This window comes from Lepisosteus oculatus, chromosome 9, assembly GCF_040954835.1.
Source record: "Lepisosteus oculatus isolate fLepOcu1 chromosome 9, fLepOcu1.hap2, whole genome shotgun sequence".
Lineage (NCBI taxonomy): Eukaryota > Metazoa > Chordata > Actinopteri > Semionotiformes > Lepisosteidae > Lepisosteus > Lepisosteus oculatus.
The window spans coordinates 3,837,176-3,848,450 of NC_090704.1; the positions used below are offsets into that span (position 1 = coordinate 3,837,176).

Genomic DNA, 11,275 nt, shown 5'->3' on the forward strand with positions numbered 1-11,275 from the left:
ACAAAACCGCAGATTCAGTGACGCATTTTTGAGTTTGAGACATGATGTTACATTAAAACATGTATTGGTAGGATCTCCCGTTTGAAAATATAGAACTGCAGGTTCTTCTCGATTTACACGGCAGATGCATTCCCGACAAGTGGCTCATAAATCAAAAGTGTATACCTTGAAAACAAATTCCCAGTAGGGGTGCATCCACTTCCAGCCATGAGGAATAAAAGCAATGTCGCATTTCTGGAAGGTGTTTATATAGTTGCACTAAGTCATTTTGAAATGTTTAGCAATGTCTTGTAAATGGGTGAGTGGTGACCTGTGTGGGAAAAATGCAGAAGTCTTGTACCCACAGACACTTCTGAACGGCTCTGACTCTTCTGTCTTTTTGCTCTGAGCCTTTTAAATGCAATGTTTGCCGTCTCTTTCATAACAGTACGCCTTTTTTCGGATCTAGATTTTTATCCGATCGTTGCCGTTTAATTGTTCTGTCATTTGAATCTTAAGGTTGATTACTTTTTTTTTTTAAATCCTTTAAAAATCTTGTTTACAAACTTACATCGAATTTCAGTTTTGAAATTTTGAAGATTTCTTTCACAAAGCAACTAAAGCTCGTTCAGTTGACGGATTTTGTTGATATTATAATAAAGATAAGTGAACACACGAAGACATTTTTCTCGATCTCGACGTGTTTAGCGAGTGTGAGGCTCTGGCAGCTGCCACGAAGTCACTAAAGCGATGCTGTTCGCCGGAGGGGTGCGTGGAAACGGGCTGGAGCAAGAACTAATTCCATCCAGGTGTTTTCTGACCTTCCGGTTCAGGGTCACAGGGGAGCTGGAGCCTATCCCAGCATGCAACGGGTACAAGGCAGGATACACCCTGGATTGTCACCAGCCCAACATGCAGGGCACACACGCAGACCAGGGCCAGTTTTCCCAGAAGCCGTTTAGCCTACTAGTAAGTCTAGAATGTTTTTGGACTGAGGGATGAGACAAAAGGAAATCCAGGCGAACACAGGTAGCACCCCAGGTCTAGAACTGAACCCAGCGTCCCAGTGCTTTAATGCTGGAAAACAGGTGAACAAAGTTTAAAGTCACGTGGTGTGTTTGCGGTGTGTATAGTTTTGGTGTGTTTAGCAAGTGTGAGGTATGTTTTGTCTCTGGAGTACAGACAAAACATACCTCTGAATGTATTTTTGGAAAATGACAAACGGTAAAATATTCTCGTCCTCAAGGGAATTCTTCTATGAGCTTATCAGTGAGCAACATCCAGATTTGCCACAATAAGCCATTGCTGCTAGACGTGAACGTAGATCCCAGATGCTTGCGCTGTAACCCTGTTAATAGCGATAACAAAATATGAGTTCGGATAGTATGATAAGGTATTTTAGGGGAAAACATACAGTGCCAAGAAAAATAACTTCCAGAGAAGAGCTTTAAATAGTCTGCTAGCCTTTAGTCACGTGATGCTTTCTTTCTATTGGATTTATTACCCCAGAACTTCCTTTAGCAGGTCATTTTTCCTGTACAGTCACTTCTCACATTTCCGAGAAGGTTCATTTCCTGGACCCTGTACATATATTGAAATGCTCAGAACTTGAAAATGGAATTTTCCCCTTTTAAGATGCAGTAGAAATAGAAGACGTTCTGTTCCATTCAGGTACCTTTTGTCAATCTAGTGTCCTGTATCATTCATAGATATGTATAAAGAATTTAAGGCAACAGCAGTGAATGTTATGTAGTGTAATGGAAAATCTTGTCTTTGTCTTTTAAATGCTTCTGTACAAGTTTGTAATGCTTTAAACGTTAGCGGATAATTGTAAGATGTCAATACGCTTGTCAGCCGTTCTGAGGGTCTTTAAGTCACCCCCTGCACTTGAAGGCTCATTCTGGATCTCAGAACATAGCGCTGCGCATGACTGGAAATTTAGTCTGCTTTGTGATGTAAATGGGAGGTTTTCCACGTTACTGTGTACGTTTTACTTTTCCACTGTTGTTTGAAATGCACTCATCAATGCCGATTCTTTCTCACCCCAAAGTCTAAAAATAATGTTGCTGTTCCCCTTTAAATAAAGCGGCTTTAGTGTGATTGCCAGTACCTGATGAAATCACGTGGGCGGTTCCCAGTCAAATAAGTCGGTGAATCAAGCTCCCGACTGAAGTCTGTTAATCAGATTGCTGCCACCCCTTTCCCTCTGATCACTGAAGGCAACGTGAGAGCAGAGCGAACATGCTGTTCTGTGCACATGACTTTATAATGCGTTTTTCCACTGCTGCAATGAATTATGTATTATCCAGGTACTAACCGTTTTGCGCATTCGTTCTGTTGTGCGAGTATTTGTGGGAAGAAAGCCTTAATAATGCATGCATGTTGTTCCCTTTTAGTTACCAGAGGTTGCTTCAGACTATTGCTGTGCTGGAGGCTCAGCGCACTCAAGCTATCCTGGACCTGGAGTGTCTGGCCCGGCGCCAGAAAGAAGCCCTCAGTAACCCTATTGGGTTTGTAGAGCAGCTCCAGAAGCAGGTACAGAGAGCCAGGGCGGCGTTGTCAAGGAGACTGGGGGCGGGGCCGGTGGTGCTGGTTCTGATTGGTTGTGCTGGGTGCCTTTTGGGCACCTTTTTCAGCCCTCGAAGGCACTGGGGTGCAGTGACTTGTCCCCTATCCTCCAGGTGAGTGTCGGCTTGCCTTGCCCACAGCGCGTCGTCCAGCTGCCCGAGATCGCCTGGGACCAGTACACCTCTGGCCTCGGAGACTTTCAGAAGGAGTTCCGCAACAAAAAACGCAACACTAGGAGGCTGAAGCTCATATTTGACAAAGGTAAAACGTCGAAATGGATTTCCCGTGAAGAAGCTAATTGCAATTGCCGTAATTGAAAGGGACCCGCGGTTCGGTCTTTCTGTCAAAGACAGTGCTGCAGTGGTTTCTCCGTGTCACCTGCAGCTGTACTGGGGGAAAAAAGCAAATCAATCCCGAAATGCAGCAGTAGATTGGGAACGAGCACTTGGGACTGATCCTGATCAGCTATGAAGTCCATTTCTGTTTTAGTTTAGCCTTTCCTCCAAGCAGAAGGGTTACGGCGCACGTGTAGGTGTTGACTGTCAGCCGAACAGGAAAGGTGCTTTTTTTCCCCCTCGGCTTTCTCTTTTTACGATGCTTCAAGTGCTTTTCTTTTCTCACAATATTTAGAAGCTGTTCAACGGGGGGCCTACAAAAGGACTCAGACCTTTTCTGTGGTGTCCCCTGTTGTCAAATTACAAAATTAGGCTTTTTTTCCCCCCAAATGAATAAGTTACTCAAAACCTGAAAGCACGATCTGAGCACTTACAGGGGTAAGCTAGAATAAATGTGAGCTTTGCACCCCAGCTTGTATATTCTTTGCCCGTTCCTCCAGCTAGATTTGCTCGCGCATGGACAGCAGTTTGCTAGTCACGGCACGGACTCTCAATAGGATTCAAGTCAGGACTTTGACTGGGCCACTCGAGGACATTCGCTTTCTTAATCTTCAGACACTGCAGTGTAGCTTTGGCCTTTTAGATCATTGTTAGATCATTGGGCTTTAGATCATTGTTCTGCTGAATGGTGACGCTTCGCCTCAGTTTGAAGCCTTCACCAGAACAAAACGGATTTCCACTCTGCTCTCTAAGGCGGCTTGGCGGAGTGACTGGGATATTACCGACTGCACATTTTCCACTATTTCAGTGATTGAACTCTACAGCTCTTCCGAATTTGATGTTTGGCCTCACAGTGACATCGGTTTCCTGTTCGCCCAGTTACTCAGTTGGGAGGGGTGGCCTTATGGTTTATTTTTTGTACCCTTCTCTTGATCTGTGGTGTTCAGTTACTTGATCCCTGACCAAGGAGCCTCACAGAGACGGGTATTTTTGTTCTGAAATCATGAGAACCAATATCGCCGCACACAGAGGCCCTTCAACTATTTGTGTGGCTTGTTAAGGTATTATGTTTTCACAGCAGAGCGTTTGAAAACAAACTTATGCAATCACGGTGTGTACATTCTTCTCTCATACTATTTGTTATTTTGAACTTCTGGAGTAGGTTGCGTGTATAACATAAATTTAAATTTCAAAGTGTCGTGATTGCAAGCTTTAAAGCAGCAAAACGTGAAAACAGCTCGCCAGGGTCCGACTACTTTTGCAAGGCATTGTGTATAGTGCTTTTGTCTCATCAGTGGGGTTGCCTGCCCGACCAAAAAGTCCTCTGGATTCCAAAAAGGAAGCAGAGTCCTCTGCTTTGTACTCGGCTTTGCCTTCCAGCGACGGCCCAGACCTGGCATCGGGCAGCAGGACGCAGGTATGTGTCTGTCAGTTTTTTCGTGTGTATCGTGAATAACTGATTCTTAATATGACAGCGGTAAAGACGTATGGTGAAACTGGATTTTTAAAGTAGTCATTGATCCCAAGGTCTTGCAGTGACAAATTTGCCAACCTTTTTTCTTTCGCTCAGCAGATGATAAGAGGGAGGGTCTGTGATCAGAGTAAACCTGACACCTTCAACCAGCTCTGGACAGTGGAAGAACAGGTAAGCAAGGGGGACCTGTTAATCAGACCTAAATCGTAATGAATTGAAGTGTAAGTTTTAGAAATCCTCCGATTGAAATATTGAATTTCCCCTCTTTGTGGGAATCTTACACTGCGACATGCAAGTTGTTCTTTAATAACCACCTGTCTTGTTGTTTCATTCTGCTTTGCAGAAAAAGCTGGAGCAGCTCCTCTTGAAATTTCCTCCTGAAGAAGTTGAGTCTAAACGGTGGCAGAAAATAGCAGATGAACTCGGTAACAGAACAGCAAAGCAGGTATTTCCCGATTCCCTTTTGGCTTGCTGAGGTTATTGAGGTCAGCGGTTTCTAACTCTGGTCCTGGAGGCTGGTTTTCACTGCAGCTGAGCTCTACGTCTCCGGTGCAGATTGATGACATCATTGAGCTGCTTACTTGCTTAGATGTTTATTTAGCTGGCTTTTTTGGTCAGTTCTGAGTGTCAAAAATATCCTCCTTCAAGGGTACCGTTTACCACAATTTGAGCACAGTCCTCCACGAATTGATTGTTGCTTCTCACAGAACAGGTTTTACTAATTGAATACACAGGTGGGTGTGGCCCCGTCGGACACGCCCGTGGTGGGTGTGGCCCCGTCGGCACGCCCGTGGTGGGTGTGGCCCAGTGTTAGACTTGTCCCACAGTGACCATTTTTCCTCTGCAGAGGTATTTGTTATTTTTTTGGCAACACACCTGAATCTTCTGAGACTCAGAAGTTGGTACACCTCTTTTTATGAAGGTCACCTGTTCCCAGAAACCTTTTCGTACAGAGAAAATCTGTAAAAAGGACTAATTGTATTATTTCTTATGGGGAAAATTTCCAAAAATTCGGCCCCCCAAAAATGTCACCCCTACTTTTACTTTTTTCACGAAAAAATGATAAAAAGAAACAACAATAATAACATGAATATTGTGGTTTGTCTTTTTAGCAATAAAAAACAGATTACCTGGTCAGACATCATTAATCAGACCTCAATATAGTACTGTACAGTAACCACTTCATTTGCTTTTGGTGTAATTACACACACCCAGGTTTCATTTTCTCAACACCTTCAGGGTCCGTGGTGAAGTCTAAACCAGAAATATGTTTACGTTAAGGAAGAGCGCACACAATGGCGAACAACACATGAATTGAGACGCAGTGAACTGTATCATACACGTCTCTCCTGCCAGTCTGCAGGCTCTGTGCTTGCTTTCACCCGGACTAGTTAGTGCAATGTGATTCGAACACTCGATACGAAACGCCTTCTTTTTCACTCTATTTGGCGGGGGATTCCCCCCCAAATTTTTGGAACGATTTCTTCGTAGTTCTGAAGTTGGCTTTCGTTAATCAAAAATACGGGTATACTGGGTTGATACCAATCACGAATCCTGTTTGATTTAATGAGCAAATTTACAAATATGCCCAAAATAAAAAAAAATGAACACAATAAGCCCGTGACGAAGAACTCGAGCAAAAGCCACATTCGAAACCGCGACTGAGAACCACTGTGTTGGTGTTTGTGAGAAATGGTGTTTGTTTAGAAATCAGATGGGCAGCATGAAAAATATTATAGTACTCCTTTATGCTCTTAAGGACAGTTTTTTTATTTGTAGTGCTATATTATTTGTAGCCAGGCACAGGCTCTGCTGGTTTCTGGATGTTCGTCCCGTACGAGGACCCCAGAGCAACTGGTCACAGCACCTCCGGTCCACAGATGCTGTGGGAGACGGTGCCCTTTCACCTCTTGGCTCTTGCGAGCCCAGGCCCTGGCACCCTCTGTGAAAGCAGAAGGATCTGAAGGGTGCATCACACTAAGGAGACCGTCTGCGTCCCTGCTTGTTCGTAGCGAAAGAGGAGAACGTGTTTAACATTTTTCCTCGTTATCCCTTTGTTCATGTCCATTGTGGGGTTCAGAGGAATTTGATTCATCCTCTATTCGTATAATCGTGTTCTGTTGATCTTCTTCCCTGGGGGATAAGAATGCTTTAGCAGTTGTTGGTCTCTTTGCAGGTAGCCAGCAGGGTACAGAAGTACTTTATAAAACTGACAAAAGCTGGGATTCCAGTACCAGGAAGGACTCCCAATCTCTGCATGTATAGCAAAAAGGTAATGGATACTATCGGTTTGTTCCTTTTGTGTGTTCAGTGATATAACATTTTTACAAAGCATTGTGCAGAACACCATAATGAGCTGTGATTACTTCTAAACCACTCTGTACTCTCAACTCAGCTCATTAAGTAGTCACTGTTAATGAAAAGCAGCACAGTAATGACAAAAGGGAGAAAGATTGCATTGTATGTTGAAAGATTTCCTGTACAGATTGGAAAAAAGAGTGAAATGTTTAATCTAATTAAATTGGACGTCTTTTACCATCCTACATTAAAACTGTATAGCTGCCTAGGTTAGCTCTGTTTCATTAGCCATGTTCTTTTCCCCAAACATCTTGATTAATCCAAAACCCACTATTTTTATTTATAATGATTATTGAATGTTTTTTTAACTGAATAAAAAAAAGTACAGGCACAAATACTGAAAGTAAAGATTGGAGAGCTCACACCAAAAAAAGATAAGGGAATAATGAAATGTGATTTTGTTTTTTTATTTTGGACTAGCAAAATATATCCTAGATATTCATCTCTCCATGAGAACGGGTTCTGCAAATGAATGGAGATGTGATCTGAGGGGCATCTTGATCTTGACCCAGCTAGTCAGAACCAGGTTGTCCAGTTCTGGTCCTGGATGAGGTGTGTGTCTGCAGGTTTTCTAGGTCTCTTTAAAACAGCAGCACCAGGAGAGCTGGGAGAAGCTGTTAAAGCCAAGAACAGGCTAGTTGATCTTGTTAAGAGTGACATTGGAATGAAAGCCTGTGGACACAAAGGCCAGGATTGGACACTCCCCAGTCAGACCCACAAGCGGACACCCCACATGCCTGAAGGTTAAGAGACGTGAAGGACGTGTTGAGATTGTAGATGCTCTTTCTGTAGCGCCTTACGTTAGGAATACAGGCAGGGCACCTTGAAAAGGATCAGCTGAGGGTTGTGCTCTGGGAAGCATGGTGTACTTAAACAGCAGTGCTCATTGTAGGCGTCCAACAAGAGGCAGCACCATCTGAACAAGCACCTGTACAGACCCTCCACCTTCATGACCTCCTACGAGCCACCTGTGTACATGGACGACGACGACGACAGGTCCAGCTTTTACAGCAACCTCCAGGACCCGGCGGCTGAGGAGTCTGTAAGTGGGCCGCGGGTTTCGGCTTAGCTGTGCTGTACTGTAGCAGCGTCACACTCCCGTCATACGGGTGAACAACCCTCCCTGCACACCCGAAATTCTGACTTGACAGGGCAGAAGGCTATCTGGTTCATCGATCACTTTTCATTGGGCATCTTGTAAAAATAAAGCTTCTCTCCCACAAGAAATGTTCTCCGTAGTTCGGTCTCCGTAAGCCACAAGAAGCCATCTTCGTTTGGATGTGGGAATCTCGAGGCCACTTATTTTTACGGTTTTCCGAATGTTATTACTGAGCATTGAGCATCAGACTGCCTGTTCTGATGGAACAATTTCTGCCCGTTTACTTATGCGAAAAATGTCAAGAACAGTGTATTTTAAGAAAACATGGACAGCAGAGATCAGGACAAGATTTAGGGTGTTTGAGAGATGTTCTGCTCAGTGTGACCACCATAGTGCTTAATGTATTATTACTGTATTCCATAGGGGTCCATTATTATTCTGTGCACAAGGATAACACAGTGCTCTGCACTTCTCAATTCTTTAAAGAGAACTGGAAGACCATCTCTTTCTTTAGTGTATTAGACTGCACTGCACTGAGGAAACAGATTGTTGAGCCTTCTACAAAGACAGGCGCTGTAGCAAAATTACACCACAAGAGGGAGCCTTAATATTACTGTACTTGTGACTAGGGCTGTTGGATTCTTTTTTTTTGGTAGGTTGTAAATTTGCTTGGAAGATGACATATACTTGATTTATTTTGTCTTGACAATAAACTTCTAGGTGCTAGTGTCTTCATTTCAGACGAGGAGACGTTTTATTTTGCATCCACAGCTTGTAGATGTGCTACACAGAAAATGCTGGCATCTTTAATTGGAATTTTGTTTTTTTAAACGTGCTCTGTAACGATTTCAAATATTCACTGGAGTCCTCTTAAATATGCTTATTTTGAGCACACCAGCTCCTGGGCTCTTACACCTGCTGTGATGTTTCTCTATGCACATGCGGCAGTAGGGCTCGGTTTCTGCATGCAGTCAGTGATCTCCAGTAAAGTGCCAGTGTATGCTGAATTTCCTTTCCCACAGGATGAGGAAAGCATCCCGGTGGAGTACAGACATTTACCGGAGTACAAAGAGTTGATGCAGCTGAAGAAGTTGAAGAAACAGAAACTCCATGAAATGTGTACTGAAAACTCTTTGGTGCAACATATTGGATTTAAGGTGAGTTTAGAGATTTGCTTTAGTTCCCAAAAGATTTTTAAAATGACTCGATTCCTTAGTGTATCTGGGTTTATGTTGTCTGGTCGCTATATGCACAGGGATTTTATTAAACATGTCTTGCAGTCATTTTTTATTTATAATTAAACTAGGAATATCCCGGTGATCCTGTGTTTCATCCAGGTCCGTGTGTCATACTAATGCTGATTATTGGGTCAGTGTTGATAAATCAGTCCTGAAAAGAATTGCCTGAAGGAACTGAACCTTTTTAGTCCTAAACGGAAACGACTCCCAGGAAACACGATACGAATATTCAAAATCCTCAAAGGCACTGACAGAGTCAGCCCAGAGGACATCTTCAGAGTGAACAGCAAAAAGAGAAATAGCGTGGAGTAACTGGAGATACTTGACGCAAAGGGTGGCGGGGGTGGGGAGCAAACATTCGCATCGTTGGAGCTCATACCTTAGGTTCTTTCAGAAAGCTTCCTGGGATCAGTCGGCCGCTAACGACCGAAAGGACTGGATGAGCTACATGGCCTCCTTTCACTTGTGTTCTTATGTCTTTCCTGTCCTGCTCTTTGTTGGCTGTCCGGCAGTGTGACAACTGTGGGGTGGAGCCCATTCAGGGAGTTCGGTGGCACTGTCAGGACTGTTCGCCGGAGAACGCCATCGATTTCTGCACCAGCTGTTCGGACTGGTAAGCCCACACAGATCAGGTTTTATTTCAGATGCCCTGTTTAAGACGTCTTAAGACGGCTTTTTCGCTTGAGGAATCGCACAAACTGCTGTGCGAGACTTCTCCCCCCTTCTAGTAGATTTGCAGTGGCGCTGCCTCATCATGTTTGCACGTCTAACGCCGTGTGCGTCTCGCTGCTTTTGACAGCTTACTGAAGACGGAGACCCATAAGCCTGACCACGCCCTGGAGGCCATTTACCGAGCGGAGACGTTTCTAGACAGAGACTACTGCATGCCGCACAGCACAGGCTACAACTACCTTGATCCCAACTACTTCCCCGCCAACAGATGACAGGGGCAAAGCCAGCGGTCCGAAGGCTCGACGTCCTTGATTAACGGTTTGCCAATGGCTCCATTGTCGACGTTCCGCGCTTGGATTGGAAACCGGACGGTGGCGCCCTCCCCCGCGCGGGTCGAAAACCGGGTAGGACAGCTTCCACGGGCGTGTCACGGCCAAACCTCTGTGCGGCCGTCCCAGCGGTCACAGGTCTTTAAAAAACGGCACGGCGTCGAAAGACGCAGCGACATTCCTTACCGGGCCGGCTAAAAGAGGCGCCCCCAGGGGCTCTCGTTTTAGGCGATTCCGTTGGACCTCCACATGGTCAGCTGACGGACTCGAGGGCGTAGATGAGCTCGCTGTCTAGTTAACCCTCTGACAACACAAACGTTTCTCCGACAAGGAGCCTCAGTCTCTCTATCATAACAAAAGGTAACATGATATAGCTAGGTGTCTGTAGATAAGTATTTATAAATGAATCAGTGAGGTATCTTGCCATTTTGTCCTGAGTTAGATTTGGAACAGGGACGGACATTTTGATTCATACTAGGTTTTTAACCAATCACAGTGTTTGCTAATCCAATAATGTTCTTAAAACATGTCTGTGGACCCTGCAGTTGTCAACAGCGTGGTCCCCTTTTCACTAAAAGCTGCTTTATCACGTCTTTTGGTTATTTTGTTCTTTTTTTGATATCGAAACTTCACTAAACTCATTTGCTTACCAACACAGAAGCACTACACCAACAGAAGACGAGCGAAGAGTGGCACGCAACACAGTGCTGCTCTTAGTTTCCCCAGATTCAGAAGGTAGAGATGTCATCCAGTCATTTTTTTAAAAAAATATGTACTGTTGTAAACATGTGGTGTGTACATTATATGGTGAAAAAGAAGTAGCCAGTGGTAGTAACTGTGTAACATTTCTTGGAGTTTCCACCTATCAGCTGAATGAATTACACAGCCTTTCTGCCTCTGCAGTGCGAGTTGACATTGCAAATCGTCGATGAAACTGGCTAATCATGTATGTAGATTCCCTAACTTTGCAGTCTGCACAAGGTCCATAAAAGATTGTATTTTTATTATCTATTTAAAGAAAAAAAAAAAGGGTTAGTCACCGCAGTGAGCAGAGGTTCACCTGCATTCTTTTATACAAGTAGATTTTGTTGTGCTTCAATTAGACCATTTTGTAAGGGTTTTTTTTCCTGCTTCAGTATCTGTGTATACAGTATGTTCTTAAATAATGTAAAATTGTCAGGAGAACTGTGGAAATAAAACTATGTGGAAATAGTCTTTCTATA

At 44.0% G+C, this 11,275-nt stretch overlaps 1 protein-coding gene across 6 annotated transcripts in view; it reads left to right on the forward strand.

Annotated features, from left to right (window-relative positions):
- The window catches only part of zzz3 (zinc finger, ZZ-type containing 3), a 30,807-nt gene extending 19,532 nt beyond the window's left edge, over window positions 1–11,275 (forward strand). For 4 of the 6 annotated variants that reach the window (XM_015355348.2, XM_015355349.2, XM_069193994.1 and 1 more), the window contains 10 exons: window positions 2,376–2,514; window positions 2,661–2,808; window positions 4,178–4,299; window positions 4,453–4,527; window positions 4,700–4,801; window positions 6,533–6,628; window positions 7,607–7,756; window positions 8,836–8,970; window positions 9,564–9,664; window positions 9,851–11,275. In XM_015355348.2, the coding sequence (XP_015210834.2) occupies window positions 2,376–2,514; window positions 2,661–2,808; window positions 4,178–4,299; window positions 4,453–4,527; window positions 4,700–4,801; window positions 6,533–6,628; window positions 7,607–7,756; window positions 8,836–8,970; window positions 9,564–9,664; window positions 9,851–9,995 (1,213 nt within the window). In that variant the 3' untranslated portion in view covers window positions 9,996–11,275. The remainder of the gene's footprint in view (window positions 1–2,375; window positions 2,515–2,660; window positions 2,809–4,177; window positions 4,300–4,452; window positions 4,528–4,699; window positions 4,802–6,532; window positions 6,629–7,606; window positions 7,757–8,835; window positions 8,971–9,563; window positions 9,665–9,850) is intronic. The other 2 variants (XM_006634768.3, XM_015355352.2) reach the window with 2 other exon arrangements.